This window comes from Parambassis ranga, chromosome 19, assembly GCF_900634625.1.
Source record: "Parambassis ranga chromosome 19, fParRan2.1, whole genome shotgun sequence".
NCBI lineage: Eukaryota > Metazoa > Chordata > Actinopteri > Ambassidae > Parambassis > Parambassis ranga.
Window position 1 is genome coordinate 14077614 of NC_041039.1, and position 21191 is coordinate 14098804.

At 41.1% G+C, this 21191-nt stretch overlaps 1 protein-coding gene across 2 annotated transcripts in view; it reads right to left on the reverse strand.

The window, feature by feature from the left end:
* Positions 1–21191, reverse strand: part of roraa (RAR-related orphan receptor A, paralog a) — a 155472-nt gene that overhangs the window by 20837 nt on the left and 113444 nt on the right. Inside the window, exon 1 of one of the 2 annotated variants that reach the window (XM_028430556.1) lies at positions 16418–16555. The exons of the other annotated variant lie outside the window; for it this stretch is intronic. Coding sequence (XP_028286357.1) covers positions 16418–16448 — 31 coding nt within the window. The 5' untranslated portion in view covers positions 16449–16555. Of the gene's footprint in view, positions 1–16417; positions 16556–21191 lie in introns of those variants that run through there. 2 annotated transcript variants of the gene reach the window in all.

The window sequence follows — 21191 nt, forward strand, 5'->3', positions numbered from 1 at the left end:
AAGCCAAATGATACGTCTAATTTGCTGCAAGCACAGTTATTTTTAACCTCTCCAGCTGTCAGATAATGGAGCTTGACTGTCAGCGCTGGTGTGTGTGAGTGTGTTAAAAGGTTGCAAACTCTTTTCAATTTACCATTCCCTTTGAGGGAATTACAAAATGCACATTCCCATTAGTTCACCTGATTGACATTGCTTTTTCTTTTATCCCAACCAAAAGAGGAGGGTTTAAAGAGTCGACTGAATTAAGATGGAGACTTCCAACAGCAATCTAAATTTGGCGTTCTCGTGCATTGTCAATAATTATGATGCCCTGAACATATTTCAAAAAAGTTTAGGAAGTGAAGCTTGTTTGTGGGTATATTAATTGGACAGTGTGATGCTTTTTCATGACTTTCCTGAATGATCACATCCTGACGCGCAGCATGCTGCAGTAACATACAAATCTAATACACCGCCCACCCTCTACAATTGTTCCTACATTATTCAATCCTCATTTAGGAAGGTGAGTCACTGCGGTGAAAAAATACGTAGTGGTTAATCTTTGCTGCTTTTATTTCATTTGTGCGTTTCTCTCTGACAAAGGAAAAAAAATCTACCTTCAGTCTAGCTACAATGGGCTTTATTTTTGCCATTAACAGGAGCAGAGTGAAATTGTTGAACAAATGCAAAGGGCCAGTTACATAAGGCCATTGGAAACTGTTCTTAATCAATGAACTGGCAGTGCATTGTGCGTCGGTGTCAGTGGTTAGGCTGATGTAATTTAGATAGACACTAATGGATTCTCCATCCTAATCAAACACGGGTGTAAATCACAGCACATTCAGTGTTAAGGGACGTCAAAATTTTCTAACTAGTAGCGCTGGTTACAGTGCACTAAGATGATAACGTAAGAGGAAAAACATTGTGTCCTCAGGGCACAGAAAGAAAGAAAACAATTTAACAAAGAGCTGGAAATGGGCAGGGGCACAGAGACACAGACAGAGTGTCATGTCAGACACTTGAGATTTTTCAGCGCTGTGTGGAATATTATCTACATTACAAAACAATCACAAGCCTAAACTGTTTATTTTTCACCCCTCACACACACACAAACACACACAACTGGCAGGAAGAAAACCATTGTTTGCCTCACAGCCATCTCATTTTTCTACTGTAAATAATTCCACTGTCCCAATAACCAGCTGACCTCTAATGTTTGCTCACTCCAGCTTAACAGCACGTTATGTAAGAGAAGTGAGGGGACATGTGGGGACTGAGCTCTGTTGACTGCACTTTGACCGTGCCAGCACAGGCAAAAGCCTGTCTGCCTGTCTGTCTGTCTGCCTGCCTGCCTGCCTGCCTGCCTGCCTGTCTGCCTGCCTGCCTGCTTTGGGCTTTTACAAAAAAGGATGTAGCATGCTCTCAGTGTGCAGTGACACTACACATTGACCAGGTCTGACTTCAGCTTTAAGGTAACTCAAGATCCGAATCACATTCAATGCAGTACCAACAGCTGCTCTCAGCACTGTGCTTACATGACCAAACAGGAGCTCAACTGAACTGTTACAAAACAGTCCCTGAACTCAGTTTTAAACTTTAAGCTGAATTTTGTCTTTAAAGGTGTTTTATCATGACAAAAAAAACTTGATAACATTGATTTGACAACAAATATTGTAGTACTCTGAAAGGCCTGGCATTAAAAAAAACATCATATTGATATGATGCTTTTTATTTAGGATTCATGTTATTTAATGTGAAGTAACACCTTCCATCTGCTCTGCCTGGGAGAGATCAATAATGTGCACCAAAATAAAAAGAGGGGATCATCTTTTTTCTTGCAAAAGATTCATGCTTATCAAAACAGAATTTTTTGCAAATAGGCTGATGCAGTACAATGCTGTTCTTGCTCAAAAACTTGCTGAAAAAGCTTTTATGTATTCTAACCAAGTGCTCACACGTCAGGCTGTATGCTGAACAGTAGTACTGTGAATTATGCTTCCATATTGGCAGCATCTCTTGTCTCTCTGAGCTTCATACTCAGGTGCCAACAGCAGCGCTCTTAAAGGGTTACATAAGTAGCAGCTAATGGTGCTGGGTCAGTATTGGGGATCTAATCCTCAGCGGCAATCTGATACACCACAACAACTTTCTACATGTTGTCTTGGCCCATGGGGAAACATAACACTCTTTATGAACTGCATCAAACTGCACACAGTAACTAGTGAGAAGAATGATTTCACTGTCTCTCCTTTCTTGATCTAGTCGATTTATTTTTCTGCCTGTTCATTTGGCACAAACATCATCCCATTACAAAAGAACATAAGGCTTGGGGAAATTTCTAGAAAGCCCATTGCAATTCTCCTCCATGCTAGTTAAATTACAGAAGAGTTCACAGCGGGGGACTTCGGAACACAGCTACCAATCAACTGCAGCAATCCTCCTGGTGTGTTTGTCAACACTGCTGCCTTGTGTAATTGGCATAATTGTCAGGTTAGAGCTCGGAACAAACTGGGCGTCCTCTTGGCGAGCACGGGCCGTGTCATTAAAGGGACATGTTTCTGGAGGCGCTCCCGGGGACACATAACACACAAGCATGTTGGAGCGACAGCCCGCCTGATAAAATGGCTGCCTCTTATCTCTACTATGCATATGAAAGGCTTATGCCTTCTCCATGACAGATTCTACGCCTCAACACCATGGGATTTGCCCAGATACACCAGAACAGAAGCTGGGAGGAAAAAAAAACAATGTATCATATGTATAGCCTCATCTTAACACTGTCAACTCCTGTGTATATGTATAAACCCCTGTGGACGCACATATTCCTGCTCACTTAAGGAAAATACATCAACACTGATTGAGTGTGTGTGTTTCTCTGTCACTAATTCCTGGTTTAGTGGCAGCACAGTGAACTTGGCAATCCTGGAGCAAGCTACAATTATCTTGATAATCTGTAATGAATACTTGATATAATAATGATACAGTATATATAATTACCATGATGATGTGGGGTAGAGTGTGCTGAGAAATAATCGGTCGTATCATCACCGCTGGGTAGCATCATTATTAATCTGACAGCACTCATAAAGCGCTTTGTTTGTTTTCTCTGATTGCTCTTTTACTACCAAAATAAACAACTTGGCTCCTTTGAGTTACAGCGGTATAATTTGTTGGAACAGCAAAGGCATTTATCTATAAATTTATTTTCAATTTGAGGTAAGCTGCAGTCATGAAAGCTAAATCACTACCAGGGAGAAGATTATTCTAATTACTAACCAGCTGTCGCACATGCTGCATGAGCACAGGATGTGTCAGAACACAGAGCAACCAGTAATCAGTTTCACAGAATTATTTGAGCACGCATTTACATCTCGCACTAGATGTTAAACATGAAATTGTCTTCATTTTTATGGTAATGTTGTAAAACTAAAAGAAGCATACGCTGTAACACGGCACGACTGAATAGAGAAACACAAATTTTATGGTCAATTTGTGATGCAATCTTAAAAAGCCAAGTGTTTATTTGCAGCTGGAATAAGCCTGATGGTATTTTAGTTTCCATTTTGAGTGCGGTGAAGGATATGTTGACCACATTACAGCATAAGAATGTAACTCATACGTTTAGACTAATGTGAGTAATGTTTATTTTTAAAAAGGGAAAAGGGGAAAGTGAGTCCAAAGTTATACTGTGATTTAGTCACACAGTAAGCCAGCAAGGCAGGGTACAGGAATTTTCACATATGAAAGTCTGTCTTTTCCAAGCTACAGTATATCTGAATTAGACCATAATGCAAGCATGGCTTGGTCCCTGGGGTTTTCTTTGCCATTTGCACTGCTAGCGCTGCAATCCCCCTGACAGGCCTGTTTATGACTGCTCTGCTATCAGAGGGCTGAGCAGAGCCAGGGACGAGCCTTCATTAGAGATTAAAGTGACCGTCACAAAGTCCAAAATCATCACTGCTTCCAACAGCAAGGCGATGGGAGACACTGAATGGGCTTAAGCTCATGCATCAACAACAACTCAGTATCAGACGAATCCTCTGCTTAACACAAGTTCCTTTCAAATTTCAATATGCATTTACATTTATGACGTTTAAAGACATTTTTTTTAATTGGATACAATCAATCTTGTCATGTTCGAGGCTTCGATGCCATAAAACATAGATGCATTTTAGTAAAGCACGATGCTACTTTAAGTGGGAATGTTTGTTAATCTTTAGCAGTCATTTATAATGCACAAACAAGGACATACTGCATCGTGCATGTGCTTATAAGAGATATCATACAGGATTTCTACAGTATGATAGCACGCAGCAGAGCTTAGAACTTAGCTGATGTGCCTTCAGTGCTAAAGCTCATCTATTCCCTCAACCACAGTCACTGAATTAACATTATTACTTATAAGAATGAATACTAGGAGCTTTTTGACCATAACCCTAACCAAAACCACTCAAGATGTCTTTGTCTTCCAGGCAGTTTGTATGTTCTGTGCTCATTTGTCCCCAAACCCTGCGACTCTATTATAACACTGATAGTTTTTCAGTGGAAAAAACTCACTGATGAGTTGAAATTCAAAAAAATAAAATCTGCCAGTTCCTTTACACCTACACTGTAGGTAACAAAGAACAATGTAACACAGGAAATAAATGCAGACGGAGGTTAAACAAAGCAACAAAGCCTTTATACACATTACGCCATTCCTCCTTCCATCAAAATTTTTGCTGTAACTTCAGAACAAAAGCAGCTATTCTCAGAGGAACATGAAAGACAGACACCTGTCAATCACAACTCCTGTGACTCCATATTTCCTGTGTCAGAGGCTGCAGGATGGAGAAATGTGCAATATTCTGATAATATTTCATGCAAACTAATGCAAGTCAGAACACTTCCCTGCTGGCCAGAAGGAGGGGGAATGAGAACAGGTAATTATCGGATTGCCTCAAGGCAAGAAATGATAGAGATTGCAGAGAACGGGGATATTTAGCCCTGCTAATGAAGGCCCATGTTTTGGGAGCACCAGGAAAGGGGGAGCAGAGGGAAGCTAGGCTGTGGCTCAGCAGGAGGCAGAGCCTGATAAGACCATCTTACATAATGGCCACATCCAGGGCTGGCTCGCTGTTTGGACTGTAGCTCCCTGTCCCTCACATTCACTCACATACACTCAGCACGACTGGCTCCTGAGATCCTGTTTCCCTATATATTACCATTTAATATGTTAATTCACAACAAGTATATGTATGATTTTAAGGACCTGGTGGTGACCTCAGACGAAAGAATGATTGCAATACAGTCAAATGCTGGACCATGTAAAATAGAGTTAAGTGTTAAGTGTATCAGTACCACTTATTATCACTGAGAAAAGAAAGACAAAGGCTTGAATGATGTGAGTGAGGGATCATCCCCTGCCCCAGTCTATTTAACCCTATTGAAGGGTTTATGTTTGCCCATCTCGACAGCCTTACTTAAAGTGCTGAAAAATAAAAAGCGATTGCTTATTTTGTATATGCAGCACTTCCCCCGGACGGATATGAAAGTTTAATCATGGCATTAGGATTCACAGGCATTCCCTTGCTAGACCTGCTTGCAGACATCAGAATTGCTAATTTGCTGGTTTGCCCAGGAAGGGCTGGCTGGTGGTTGAGGAGGGGATGAATGGAAATAGGAGTCTGATTTGTCCAGATAACCTTGAACCCCAACGCTCAGCTTCCTGTGGATGTACGGAGCTCAATCAGTCCCTCTTTATCATGTTGATCTGAGCTGTTGTCCAGTGCAGTGGCCAGCGTACACGCTCTTACCTGACTGCTCTGAGAGTGTGTCATCAAGCCAGAATCATTTCCTGCTATCTTTACTGACTCTTCTGACGCGCCCATTAACTGCTGCTGAAATGTCATGAATAAATACAGCAAAATAATCGCTTTCAAAGGCAATCTACCCTCTGCAGTATGATCCCAATCAGATATCAACATTAAGCCAAAAGTAAGTCTTTGACAAAAATCATTGTAATTGTGGCTCAGTTACTAATCTGAATAATTAATTTCTATTGCTTGTGATGAGAATCCACCGGAGGCACAGACATGATAAAGAAGAAAGGTCCTGACAGGGTTATGAGTCAGCAGAGATGTGAAATTCAAATTAGCCAGGCTAAGCAGTTTGGAGCTGATGTTGATTTGAGTAGACTCACTGGTCAGCCCTACAGTACAGTACAAGAGCCCAGGGCTGAAAGATGGTGGAGTTACTCATGGGCACAGGTGCTTTATCAGCAAAGTACATGTAAGGGATAAACCGCACTCTCAATGTACCTCTATATTTACAGGCAATGATAAAACATCATTATACAAGCCAGGATTTCCATTTCTCGCATCTTCATGTGAAAAGTGGGTGGAATTGCTGTTGCGAATCCTCCGTAAGAGCCGGACTCGTGCTATTAACAAAATTAAAGCGGAGATCTATCATTGGCAGGGAGAGATGGAGCAGCAGGAGCAGAAGCCTGACTGTTTTCTGTCACAGCCTCAGCTGTGTGCACACACTCTCCTTGCACACTGCCATCTTTCACTCAGCCAGGCACTTGCCTCCTCGCCCACTGTGCCCACCAGGCCCGGGTAGCACATGCCACTGCCAAACATCCATTTACTCCCTGCAGGACTCCTGCGTATCTGAAGTGGGCCTGTCATTGAGACCTGTTTAGATTTTACTGCAGCGAATGCTGTGTGCACACAGGTGAATACCTGTTATTTGGTGAGCAACACACACAATGCATGTAATTAAATGCTTCATTTAAAATCAGCTTTGATAATTTCACTGGTAACACCTTGTCAAATTGACTGGCTAGACTTGATGGAGGGTGGTAATTGCATCCCTGTAGAGAGGCAAGTAGGCTTCAAGGATGTGTGTGGAACTACTGTACCACACATGTTCACTGGATTTAGCTGAAAAATACACACCACAGTCCCAATACAGCGCAATGTATACCGAGTCTCTGTGTGCTTAAGTGTTCATAAGTTCAAGCTGCTGGAGCAAACACACATTAATTGGCTAATATATGAACAGCATGACCTGCTGACCAGAAATATGTTCTCTCAACAAAGAATCCCACCTCCAACATCTTAGCCTGGAGGCAGGTTTAATGCTAACCTGCAGATGCTGCCTTTGTCTTTGAAGTGGAGCGATGGATGCACCAGAACAGATGGAGATGTTGGATGCTTTCAGGAATTATTAATGGCATGCTATGATCCCAAATGACCTTCAGCAAATAGTCTCCCAGCACTGGAGTACACAGGCAGCTCTCCACATCCATATTGTATTTGGACAACACGCATGGGTCAATGAAGAAAACACCCAGCCATCATTACTGTACTTGGAGCTCTGCAGTAATCCATTTGAAAGGAAGGTTTTCTTCCGGGAGACATGAAGGCAAATGTGGAAGCATCCAATCACATTAAACACAATCATATGTTTCAGGAATAGATTTGAGATTTATGCAGCAAATACACTAATTCCGTGAAGCCCAATTTGTTTTTCCCACAATGGGAAGCATACACTGGAATTAATCTGCAAAAAGCCTCTCCTGTAGTTTTAAAAATAAACCCTTCATCACTGGAAGCTTTTGTTGTTGCTCAAGGGATGTGCTATTGTGACATCAAATCTATCGTACGAACATACATCAGTGACAGCCATAAAATAACCGCTGCCTAGATAACATGTCGCTTACAATAAAAACTGAAAATTCTCTGATTTGCTTTAAAGAGAAGCTCATGATTCTCTTCTTCTTTTCCTTTTTTATGCAAGAATTGTATATAATAAAGATCTCCCACTCTCTGAAATTCTTGGGCTGATTTCAAAGAGGCGAGATTGTGCAAAATGGTTTGGGTCTTATGGAGTTCGTGGGGTTAAAAAATCATTGTTTGATGTTTTCGTAGTTCCAGATATAGATATCACACACCATTTACTGCGTTCCCCTCTTTGATTCTGCACATCCGTCGAATAACAGCAGCGGGTTTAATCAGGGTCATACTGTACCTATGTTTAGGGGGAATTGTGGGCTATTATGATTCAGGCAACATTGCCCTTCTGCTGTTTGTACAGCATCTGAAATGTCTGCAGCACTCAGTTTCTGGAGAATTAATACTGTGGTGGTACTCTCATAAGACACTGCATGTCTTCAAAGAGCTACATCTAAGGGAGAAATTGATCAGACACTTTTTCTCACACTCGGTAAGACTAGAAAGGAATAAATTATTTGAACAGTGTCTATCTACTTATATACCATGGCCTCTGATTAATTACCTTAGGGCCTGCTAATGAGAATTTGTAAATGAATACAATGTTAATCTGCTATGTATACCATGTTTACTCAAGTTTGCTGAGGCCAAAGAAAAAAAAACAAAATCCCTTATGTATAAATTATAATAATCCCACATCAAGAGAAAGAAGAAAAAAAATCCACGCTGAGATCAAAGCAGGAAGGCCCGATGTAATCATGTGTCAAAAGATCAAAAAACAACTTCCCAACCAACTCGAATGGGCACGGTATGTCAAAGGTACAGTAGTTAATGTCTGATCATCCTCATTTTAAAAATCTGCCTCACCTATCTCTATTCTTGCGTGTGTTCATTTCCCCCTTTGTTTATCCACAGTGGCAGATATGATTCAGAACAATGAGGTTGGTGCATAATGAAAACGAATATTAAGAGCTGGAGTTTGGTTTATGCAACAATGAAATGTTACTGAAAATAAAAATGTGAGCAGGGCATTGTGAGGTTTGAAACTATGCGGTCCACTCAAAAATCATGATACGTAAATATTGGATGGTCGTAACATACAACACAGAATGCAAATGTGTAAAAAAAAAAAAAAAAAAAATCAATGAAATGTATATAATTTTATAGTGAACGAAACACGTCCATATACACAGTTGGGAGAAATAACAGCATTGTAATTAGAGTCTATAGAGCCATATATTGAAGTTAGTATGCTAACCCGATAGCACAGGCTAGCAACATCGCACAAAAAAACAAAAATACAACATAAGATGAGTTTTAGCTTCCAGTCTGCCAGACATGTAGTCAACACAACAATGGCGACCACTGGAGAGCAGGATTAATGGAAGAGCTGACTGGTTAGTGTGTGTTTTTAGACCAGCACAGCACTTTTGCTTCCTTGCACTACTTTCCCCGGAATCAGGTGATGCCAACGGCTGGAGGACTTCTGTGCTGTAGCAGTATTTGGCATGGTAGACATAAACAAGCAACAGAGACTACAAAAGTCAAAGCAAAATCTAAATTGCAGACTATGGACAGTATTCCATATATTTACATACAATGTGATTAGATGGGTGACAAAATACTGAAGCACTGGAGCAACAAGCAGTAAAACTGAGGGTGACAGTGAGGTAATTTAGTATACTCTGGGCAGATTCCCTCCTCGGCGGCCTTAAGTCACATATTAAAGCCATTAAAACATCCATTAGTAGTAGTAGTACTGTATTCTTCTCCCCTGCAACCATTGACAAAAACAAAACTTAGAGTTGACAACAACTGATTTGTATGTGACAGATCCCTGCGAGCAAATATACCAGTTGTGCAGTCTTTTTTCTAGAAAACGCTTTGTTTTCCTATGAAAAAAATTCACAGCACATAGGTACACCCTTAAAAGTTTATATGAGGATATATTTTTGAGGAGCTATTTATTTCAATTTATCTGATGCCTTTGTCGCATGTATTGGATTCTGGGAGCTCTAAAAAATGAGAGAGGGAGAGCTTTTTTTTCCTCATCAGGGAAGAAGATCCTTCTTTTGCCCAAATTAAGCTCCTGTAAGAGCGTGATCATAAGCAAATCCTGAGACTTTGAGCGAGGGTCTTTGCTGACGCTGCTGTTGTTGAGGCTGGACTAGGCTGAGCTGAGCAGCCAGGTTGACAAGGACCTGTGCTCAGCACTAGGAAAGCTCTCATCCAGAAACAAAAAGCTCAGGGGAACAAAGACAACAATATGCCAAAAAAAAAACCCCACTTGAAAACAACAAAACAACACAAAAAAGCCTCCAAAAGAGTCAGTGGTGGGTGATTGCCAGCTGCACTCCAGATTACCAGGCTCTCTGAAAGTCTTTCAGCAATTGCTGAGAGCTGTAGCATCATCTCAAGCTCCTTAATCAGTTCTGCTGGGGAGGGATGGATCCTGACATGCAAAAGGCTCAGCACGATGGGGAATAAACTCATAATCAGCAATCAGATATTCCACATTGCTAGAGGGGGCGGGGAGCTCATCTCAGATAGGTCAAGGATCTCTTCACAGCTAGTTAACCCCCTTTGCTCCACTTTGGAAGCATACACACACTCATTGTCTTGTTGGCTCTGATGCCTGACTTGCTGAATTAGGGATGGCAAAACTGACACTTACACACTGAATACATCTTTTTGTTTTGTGTGTGTGTGTGTGTGTGTGTGTGTGGGGGGGGGGGGGGGCGTCTGTATATCAATTGTATAAAGAGTTTTTATTTCAAAACCTACTTTATGAGTTTATAAATGGGATTTCATTAAAAAAAGCCATGTCCCTGAATAAGCTGTGCTGTGTCTTTAAACAAAGTTCATTGCCTTGCACATTCTTCCTCCTTTCATCTTTGTAATTAGCACTGAAGCAGCATTTCTTTTATTTCAAATGAATGCATGTGCATAAAAATCAATCTTAAGCAGATTGTTCGGGCAAGGCTGTTTTTCTGTTATTTATGATGATAAATTCCTTTCATGCATCTTAGCACCTTATGCTACAAACCTTGAGAGTTAGCTCGATGTGAATTTCAAACATGCTCTGTTACATTCTGCCTGGTGGCTACGCTCACTGTAACCAGTGTCAGCAGTGACGATGAAGTTAGGATACAGTCGCAACTTCAAAACTCCGGGGTACACATATTCATATTATTTGTCTCTTTTGAAGAGCGCCCCCTAGTGCTCAGGAAGATTCACATTCTTTGTTCAGCAGCGCAGACACCAGAAAAAGATGAGTGTAAATGATGCCATCCTACAAGTGGGAACCTCTAATGGCCTCTGCTGGGACGTGTAATCAAACGCCTCACACACTTCTCTCCCTTTTGTAATCAAGTGGCGGAGCACATGTTGTGACGACCTTTGTTATAACGCTGCCTGTTCCCTAATCTCATCAAAATTCCATGCGCCTCTCATTTTTCATCCTCTCTTCCCCACTGGGGTCCCAGGATGCTGCAGTAACTCTCTGTGGAGCAGAGGGGAGTATGTCTTAGACTGCTGTGACCTTTGACCCTTCCTCATTCCCTGACTCTACACCATACTTTTGCTGCGATTCTGGCAATTCCATCACTATTTACACTCCACATATTTGCATTGATGCTTTATGTGTGCAACCTCCATCTTTTTTTCAACAACATTGGTATACCACACCACAAATGCTGAGTAAGCCATACTACTTTTATCTCTCAAAGCTTCGTTTTAGTCACCCTCGGTCACATTAACACCAGAAAAGTACTCCTCTCCTGTCTCACCTCTGCCAGGCTGACGCAGGAGGAGAATGAAGGTGATAAACCACACAAACAATACTCCTTTCTTGCTTGCTGCCAGCATGCTTGCCTAGCAGGGAGATCTGATTACAACTGAGAAGAGAGCAGCTTGGTGTTTCATGAAAAAGCAGGTCAACTGTAGAGCGCTGTCAGACCTCGGGAGTCACCAGCCTGATGGAGGAGGAGGAAAAGCTATCCGACATGGTGAGGAGAGACAGAGGTTTGTCTCCAGCCGTACAGTAATGGGCTTTATTTACTCTCCCATTAGGAACAGAACGGAGAAGAGAAATGATGGAAGTGAAAGGACTGAGCATACGACTCTAGGGAGAGATGCATTAGTGTTGTCTGGTGTTCCTCCTCACCTTCTACCTCTTTCGGTTTCTCCCCCATCTCCCTCTGGCTCGCACACAAGAGACGGAGCTGCCCCACTGCCAACACCTAACTCCTTATGTGTTTTTTCTGTCCTCGGTGTTTGAGTCAGACAAAACGCAAAATCAATAATGCTTTTTCTCCCCCATTTCCTCTTTGATGCAACTTCAAAAAGCCAATGGACAGCCCTCCAGAGGACCGCAAAGGAAAAAAAGCCAATGGTACGAAACACGCTCAGAATAAAAGTACAGGGGAATAAAACTTCACCCTTCACTCTCTTAAAACACTGCTAACTTCTAAACCACAAGTGGCAAAGCATACATGATACAAAGGAAAGCTATTTTTCTATACCTTAATTTTACTGACTAACTGCACAGAATAAGTTTAAGTTTAAAGTTAAAGTTTAACCTTTAGGATGATCAATAGAAGTATTTCAAATAACCATCAATGTAAATCAAAGAGTTTCTGTGAACAGGGGCAGCAAAAATATCCCATCTCTATTCTCTTTAAATATTCTACAGATAAAAAAAAAGAAAAAGGAAAAAATGAAAGATGTTCTTTAACTCCATGGACTGTGGTATATGATTATCTAACGAGTGCTGACAGAGGAAGTATTCTATCAGCAGCTAAATGCTGCATGATAGGGAGACACTTCAAAGGATCTATAAGTGACTGCAGAAATACCGAGTGAAAGTTAAGTAGGAAATTACCTTCAGGTTGAAGACATTTGACTAAGCCCAGCTAGGTGTTTTACCTGACTGGAGAGTCAAATTGAGAACCCTGACTGAACTTGTTTCAGAATGAATTAAGAAAAAATCACCTCCTGTAACTGATGGTTACCTTGCTGTTTCTTCTAACCCTGCTATTTGAATGGACATATGACATGGAAGTCGTTTAACCTTGCCTGTGATTGGGCTAATCTGTCAAAACCACTAGGCGTGACTGACAAGACAAGATGACTGGCAGAGCTGGCACTTTGGCACGGGCGGGGATGAAGTCAGAGATTAATGTTTGTACAATATAAAAAATTAACTCAGATATGGCTACAGATAGGTAGGTTCTTTTTGCATTTGTAGCTAAAAGAGCAGTATGATTGCATATATTAATCCAATGGTAATCAATAATTTAGAAATAATATACAGATCACACATTAACATTTCATTTATTTCTGATGATATTTTCACTTATATTCCGATATCATTCTTGTTATAGCCAGCACGTGCATGATTGACTATTATAAGGTTCAGCAATAATATATATTTTTTTATTATAAAAAATCATCCATCTTTAGTCTCCTCTCCTCTCCTCTCCTCTCCTCACCAGAGTGCACGTCCCTCTCCTCCCAACTTCTGTGAAGCCAAATCAAAAATCCATGCTCCCAATGGGCAGTCAATATCTCATTAACCAGTCCCTCTACACACAGTCAGGCAGCCAGGATGTTTGTCTCAGTGTGCACAGACTGGCACACCTCACACACTTTCATAACCTGTGGGGACACCATTACACTTCCTCGGCCAGCTAAGAGGTAGCAGACAGAGCTAAAGCACACACCCTGTTGGCGTGACTCTTGTTTGTCTTCATGTACATGTAAATGCTCCCAGATATCTTCTTATATCATTTTTCATTTAGTGGTGCACTCATACTAACATCAAAATTATTTAATCACAGACTATATATAAATATATATATATGTGTAAATGTCATAAGCAAATGAAAATATCTCCTCCTAAAATATTCCTAATTGGGTCTTTTATTTTAAATCCTTACAGGTGACTTTTGTGCTATATTTATCTTCACCTTAATCTGTGGCAGGTTTTTTTTCTTTGGCTCTTCATGTCCTCAGTCCCTAACTGGATAATAGCCAATCTTGTTAACCTCTGCTTTAATGTGTGAGAGCCTGCAGCACTGGGTAGTGAGCACTTCAATTGGCCACTGATAGAAAGAGACAAAGAGTACCAAATCTACAGCAAATATTTACAGCCTTGTTAACATAGCCTTAAAGCACCTATCACAAGATATTTGGCTTTACCTCCTCCAGGGCCCCAGAACATTTTTCACAGTCTAGTACACACTCATGCTAAATCACATATTTATGTGCTGTCTGCATGCACTATCCTGGCTTATACTGGGCTTTGCTTTCAACAATTTTGAAACATAGTTGCTACATATACATCGCCACAACAATGGTTATTTTTCAAGGGTTAATTATATGTACCCTGGATGAGACACACTTTTTTACCTTTTCTATCCACACATCAAACAACTTTCTTTAATTATGTAATTGGAATTTTCATCTTAATTGTGCTGAGTAGGCTGGCTAATTTGCATGGGGTAATGAGAGGGATGTTTCCATTACAGGTAATTAGGTACTTGAGAGGCAGTGGTGTAGTAGAGAGACTGAATTGAGAGGGAGAGATGGGTGGGGGGGGGTGGTGTTGTGTGCAGGGTAGAGGCAAAAGCCATGGAAACACATGGAGCTGTTTGTTATAATATATTAGCATTATTTTAGAGGAGAGAAAAACTATATCACAAAACACCACAAAAACATACAGTGGTATAGCGCAACAATATTAATATGATAAATAAGCCTGCCTGTGCAGCAAGGCAGCAAGTCACTGTGCTGTTCATCCATTTCACTGACCATTTTCAGGAAGAAATTACTACTGCCATTTAAATTAGCTTCCAATTATACTGCTAGTTCACTTTTTAATTTAATTTCTGACATTGTCACAGTATCCTGTCATGACACCAATAACCTCTGTCAGACTGAAAGCACCAATATGAGGAAAGACAGAACCAGTACACTGGCAAAGACCTATATTAACCATTATGATATATTTTTTCTAATAATAAATACAGAAACTTACCTCTATTTACCTACTAACTTATCTCTTACATCTATTTATTTGTGCAATTAAATTCATTTTGGATAAAAAAACTCACTTTTTTAAAGGTGACATAAATGCCACAAAGACATTTTCTCTGTGGTTTCATAAAGCCCTGTACAATAAATTACATGTAAAAGGACACTAGGTCAAAGGTCTTTTTTTCGTGTGTCTCGCAGAAAACAACACACAGGCTCGCTTTTTATTTCACACACTCCAGACTCATCAGGGATGACTGTAAACTAAATGACTTTCCACACGCTGTCTCAATAAAAAGGAAAAAGAATTAACACTGTGGTCAAAACCGAGCATTTGAAGGCAGTTTTAAAATCAAATGTATAAAACACAAAATAACATGTTGGAGGTTTGCTGTGATTATATATATATATTTACACCTAAAATGTAATTTTGTGTTTATAATACACAGCTAATGTATTCTGAGAATAATACAAATAGGCACATTTGTTCTTAGACAGGTGGAATAAAATGTATCAAATCAAATTATTATTACTGACATTATGCATTTAACACAGAATGACAGCTGCCTGCGCCTCATCGTATTTGAATGTTATCATGAGTGCGTTAGAGCACATATGTGTCCGGATGGATATTCACATTTCTGTGTGGAAGAACGAGAATGCATCATAAATGTGGGGAAAAAAACATAATAATGTGCATGTGTGTGAGTGCAAGCATGCATAAGAGAACTGTATGTCTGACTGCACTCTCAGGATCTGTCTATATGGATGCGTGTGTGCGCACATGTGCGCCTGTATGATGGAGGGGGAGTGGGTGGGGGGTTGGAAAGGCTGGGATTAAGCATATTAGATCAACATCACAGCGACTGGGAGGACCCAGTCCTGCTCTCATGGACACACATGTAAACCCGACTACCCAAAAAAATAGGTCAGTGGAACACAACACACAGATATATAAATATATATATACACACACTCATACACGCGCGCGCGCGCGGCCGGTATCAAGTCAAAGAATCACAGTCTGCCAGTCGCGCCAGTGCCTTGTCGCCCGTCTGCGACCCACGTTCAACACTGCCACACACATCTTCCTGCGGCACAGACATGTCCTCTGGACTGGAACAACAGGATTAAGAATGGGACAGAAAGGAATAGCGACAGGACCCCCCCCCCCCCCCCCCCACCGACTCCCACACTACACACACACTACACTACACACACACACCTCACATCTAAACCCAGAAAAACTTCTGCTCTAAAGCAGGAGCCGCTCTTGTCAATAGACGAACTCACGTAAAGACTACACCGGCTGTGGTTTCCATAGCGCCCCCCCCCCCAACTTACACACACACACAAAAAACAGTAGCAGTGAGTAAACACATAACCTGTAAATAATAAAAACAAAGCAAAACATAATAATAAAGATTTCTATCTCAGTTTGAAATGGAAGTAAAAATAATTCTGTCCATGCATAAAGACACACTGCTTTGTTGACTTGGTCACAGTCAGGAGTACTGTATTACTGTATTTCTGCCTCCCCCCTCTCTCTCTCTCTCGTTCGCTCTCTCTCTGTCACACTCATGCCTTGCAAATGAAATGCAAAGAGTTGGCAGGCTATGAATAGCGCAGCCGTACTTCCCTACTTGTTACTCTGGGTGCAGGATAAGCATGCATTCCGCTCTTACCTTTCATAGCTGAAATCACAAAATACATCATTAAGCTTCGAGTCCATAAGAGAAGAACTATCACCAGCGCAAAGCCCTCCACTGCTGTCTCAGCAGCAGCTGGCCAGCACAGCTCTGTCTCTCAGCCTCCGAGCATGACCACACCAGAATCCATGTGACTGTGACATCAGTGTTCATGTCTGACTGCTCCCCACCCACTAGCCTTTGATTGGCACAGCATGCAGCCAGTAGGGGCGCTGAGAGCTCAGGCAGGGAAGCTGGCCCTCTTCCCACTGATTGCAGTCAGAGCTTTGTATACCGGCTTGCTAGACACAGCACACTCTTAACTATCTTCTGTGGCTTATCTTTTTAGTGCAAGGATAAAGTCAGACAGCATTTTTTTTCTCCTCCACAATCTTTTTTGCACCTTCCTGATTTACTTCCCTTAAGAAAATGGTGCAATGCCAAGGAAGAGGAAAAGAGAGGACAAATGGCTAGAGAGGTGAAGGAGAAAAAGAGAAAGATGATGTAGAAGAAAGGATGTGTTATTTTTCTGTGGCTCAATGATAGGAGCGCTCCACTCTTCTCCTCCTCCCTGTCTGTAGATATGAGTGATCAGTGTGAGGCCAGATGTCTGCGAGCAGCGGAGGGCCCTTTGCAGAGAGAAGATGAGTGGAGCCTCAGCATCTTCCTCTGACCTCTCAGAGGACCTGCACGCCCCCCCTCTCTCTTACACACACACACACTCTTTTTGACAGGTGAGGAAGGGGAGATAGTGACGGAAAGGTTTGGATGATCCCCTCCACCCCACCGCGACCGTGCGATGAGTTTTTTGCTATCATTTCTCCCTCTCTTCCTCCTGTGCCCCTTACTCTCACCCCCTGCTTTCCACTCCAGTCTCTACCACTCTCTCTCTCTCCTCCCCCTCTCCTCACTCATCCTCTCTCATATGATAATCTGTTCTGACTCCTAACCAGCTGCCTCTCTCTGATACAATATTCTGGTTTTAGTGCAATCCAGCCTTGGCCAATAACCATTTGGCATTTCCATGAATAAGCTGGTGCTCATATCATCTTGTCTCAAGACAAACATCACACAGCTTTGGATTCAGGCGCCGCAATATTTCAAATCTAAAAATTAAAATACAGGAAATATATTTATTTTTTTTTCACCATTAATATTTTAAATGTGAATATTTTGAGGCTTATTTCACATTCTACATGTGCCTGATTTTTAATAGCCTTACATCAGAAGATACAGCACTGCATCTTTGCCCTTGAATTATGATTTTTTCCATAGAAATATGTCATATGTCAAAGCAATTGTAAAAGACATTTGGACTATTTATTCATTCATGTAATACTGTAAATATCTATATTCATTTGTTGTCTTTGGCTGCGTTGAATTCATTAAATAAAGACACTTCTAACTACATATAAAATGGAAATGAGGACTCAGCAGCTTGCAACATAAATCTTCCCCTGACAATGTTTCATTAGGACCCCTGTGATCTATTAGAGTCACTAAACACATTAACTCAGGTTGTGTCAACACTGGTCTCTTATTGCGCACCATCTAATGAACAAAATATCATTCAGAGGCTGATGGAATCAAATGGAGCGTGCCTCGGATACAAACTAGACGTACACGGCCACTGTAAACTATTCAAAACAATGTGATGTAAGAGGCCGCGGAGTCGTCTCATTTCAATGCTGGCGTCTCCCCGCAAGATCTTCAAAGTTCACCAGATGAGTCAGGGCCGAGGCCCACGCAGGAACATGTCTAACTGCCACTATCTGTGGTTGTCTCTCAGCAACTGGCTGCTGTATCAGTCTTTCTAGAACCGAGCAGAGCTTGACATACTGAAGGGGGAATAAACAAAACAGTAGAGAAGGAGCTGGTGGCGGGTTATCTGAATGAAGGATAACACCCATATTACAATCTGAGCATCAGGAGAGAGTTGGAAGGCGGGCGCATTTTCTACAGTATTCCTCTACAGAGTGTATTGCTTCTGCTTCGAAAAACAGAAAAAAACTTTCAAGAGTGACTTTAAAATAGATTTTAAAATGAGACTTTGTAATACTGTAGCTGAAAGTAGGGTCCCACTACACCGTGAGTTTTAACTAGCAGCAGGTGCAAAAATGACAATAACAATATTTTTTTTTGGTTTGAGAGATTAGACATTTGCAGGACTAGGTTTTACCTCAGATAACATTTTTGATATACATATTTTCCCATTTTAGTTTAGTATCCTTAAATAAGGATAAATGGTTTGGCTAAAAAACAAGTTTTCACATGTTAAAAGGCTGTGACAAGCTTCCCAAAGTAACTAGCCCCTGCTACTACAGGAGGCCATACTGCTATGTAAACACTGGTAATGTTAACTGTCTGCTCCGACAGAGCGCTTTCACACAACAAAAGGTGTTCACACAGTTTTATTAAACAAAAAATCCTTACCTGTTTCTCAGCAGGCTTAAAGGATGACAAAAGTCCTCATTTGGATGTTGGAGGGAGGCCGAAGCTCCGCTGAATACATCATGTTAAAATAATCAGCATTACAGACTTTCAGAAGACACTAGTTATGTTTCTGTGGTAGTTTCTGCACTGTGTTCACCATAGAGCTGACATTACTTCTCACTCAGTTCAATCAATAAACAAAGAAATGATGTACATAAACATAATCATTGAAAAGTTATAGTCAGAAGAGTGAGCAGCTCACCTGACTGCAGGCAGTACTGTACGAGCACCGGTGCAAACAAAAACATGTGCACAATAATAATAATGATAGTAATAGTGCATAAAAATATTGTTTAATAGGTTTAACCTAAAAAAATATCCACTAATCAGTGACTTCCAGTGTGTTATGTAGATGCTCATTTTTTCCTTGATCCTAAGTTGGGCATTAAAAAAAATGTAGCGATGATACATCCGGATAACCTAGACTGACCTGAAAGAACCAAGGTACAGCACGTATAGCTACCACTTAAAGATAAGAGCCTGGAAGTAAACATAGTGAAATTACCTTGAAAACAGCCTAGGGTTCTGTGAAACTATTATGTTTGACAATACAGGCAGCTGTTACCCATTTTTCTGTGAAAGTGATGCTGCTGTTGCTGTGTCCATTCAGCGATGCAGTAAATATAGTGCCTCCAACTGTATATAATTGTACTTAAAAGCCCCAAGCCTCCCTCAGGACAAATGTTTCCAGCTTCATTAGCTCTTGATCACACTCTTCCTTGACTGCTCCACATTACCAGTGACAGTATGCCAATACGCCTCTGACGCTTGTTCATTAGGACATTGATTAAGCCACGAAGGGCCCGATGGTCTGCAGTGAGTATGAATGCAGTAACATGAAGCTTTCAATAGAATCATTTCAGTCGATAATTTTCTTATACCCAGGATTACAAAACTGAAATTACATTAACAACAGCGTCACCTTATTATGGGCACAGACACTGAGCTGAAGCAGGCATGAGACACTGAAATTTCTGCATTTAGGCCGGCCAAGTCATGTGTCTCCCACTCCTTGTGGATTAATTCAAGCAAATGTATTTACTGTAAACAAGCCCTGTGGAATGAAATTCAATTGAGATGTGGTACAGAACATCCACTGGTGCCCCCGGAGGAGAGGAGAGGACGAGACCTGATAATGGCCTCATTAGCAGTCTGTCAGTAGCCATTCCATGCACAGACTCACCATGCAGCTGATCCACATTAACTCTTACAACTCTGGACTGACTGAAGACCGCGAACCTGCAAGTCTGCATGGTGTTGCACTCTGCCTTTGACCCCACAAGATAAAACACTCTCAGACTTTTGTGTCACATTTTGTGTCCCAATTTTATTGTGAGGTATTTTAGAGTGCTGAGGCTTATATATTCTACCACAGAGCCACCTGGGTGTTTGGAACAGCACCACCAGCCTGGAGCAGTGGTAGAATTAACAAGCTCCAACAGGCACTCCATGAAAACAATACAGATCAATTTAATATAGATGCCAAGGAGTGGAGGGCATAATATTAGAACCATAACAGCACCGACCCACACCACACAATCATAAACCAATTTAGGGCCATTCCAGGCAATTTCCTGGGGGCTTCCACTTGTGGGAAGACTTCAATAAATCACACAGACAACAAAGGAAATATCTATTTCAGTGAAAATAGAGGACACTATTGGGTTATGTCCAGAGGACTGCAGAGGGTTGCATTTAAAGACAACTTTAAATAAGAGCAGTGAGAGTTTAAAAACAAACCACATGCCAGCGCTGTGACAGCACTTTATGGTATGTGTAGCTACAGGAAATGCTGTTAACTCATTACAAGTAATGGATTTTCCATGGAGCAGCGCGATGCATCTCATCTAGGAAGGTAGCAGCTGTAGGTATGCGCTGTGCTTGTTACAAATTTTATAGCTGCGCTCAGATCAGATGACTCCAGATTAATACACTGCCCCTTCATCCTTTATATGCACAGCAGCCCCAGGTCCAACTGTCAGTAAGAACACATACACACAAACACAATATTTATAGAATAAGAGGGTCAAAAGGGAAGAGATATGAAAGCATATCATTCCTACATAGGTGAACTGTTCACCTGTCAACTGTCATGTAATCACAATCAACAACACAGTGCTTATGGTGAATGGTTGACAAGGCTGTAGCCTTTTGTTGTACTGCCACGGTTATTTATAGAGCTAAATTTAAATATTTTTTTGAACTAGCATAAAAAAACAAACTTCAGGTAGTTCCAAATCAATTGAATCATCGTGTTTTTGTCAAAGAAAAAGCACCA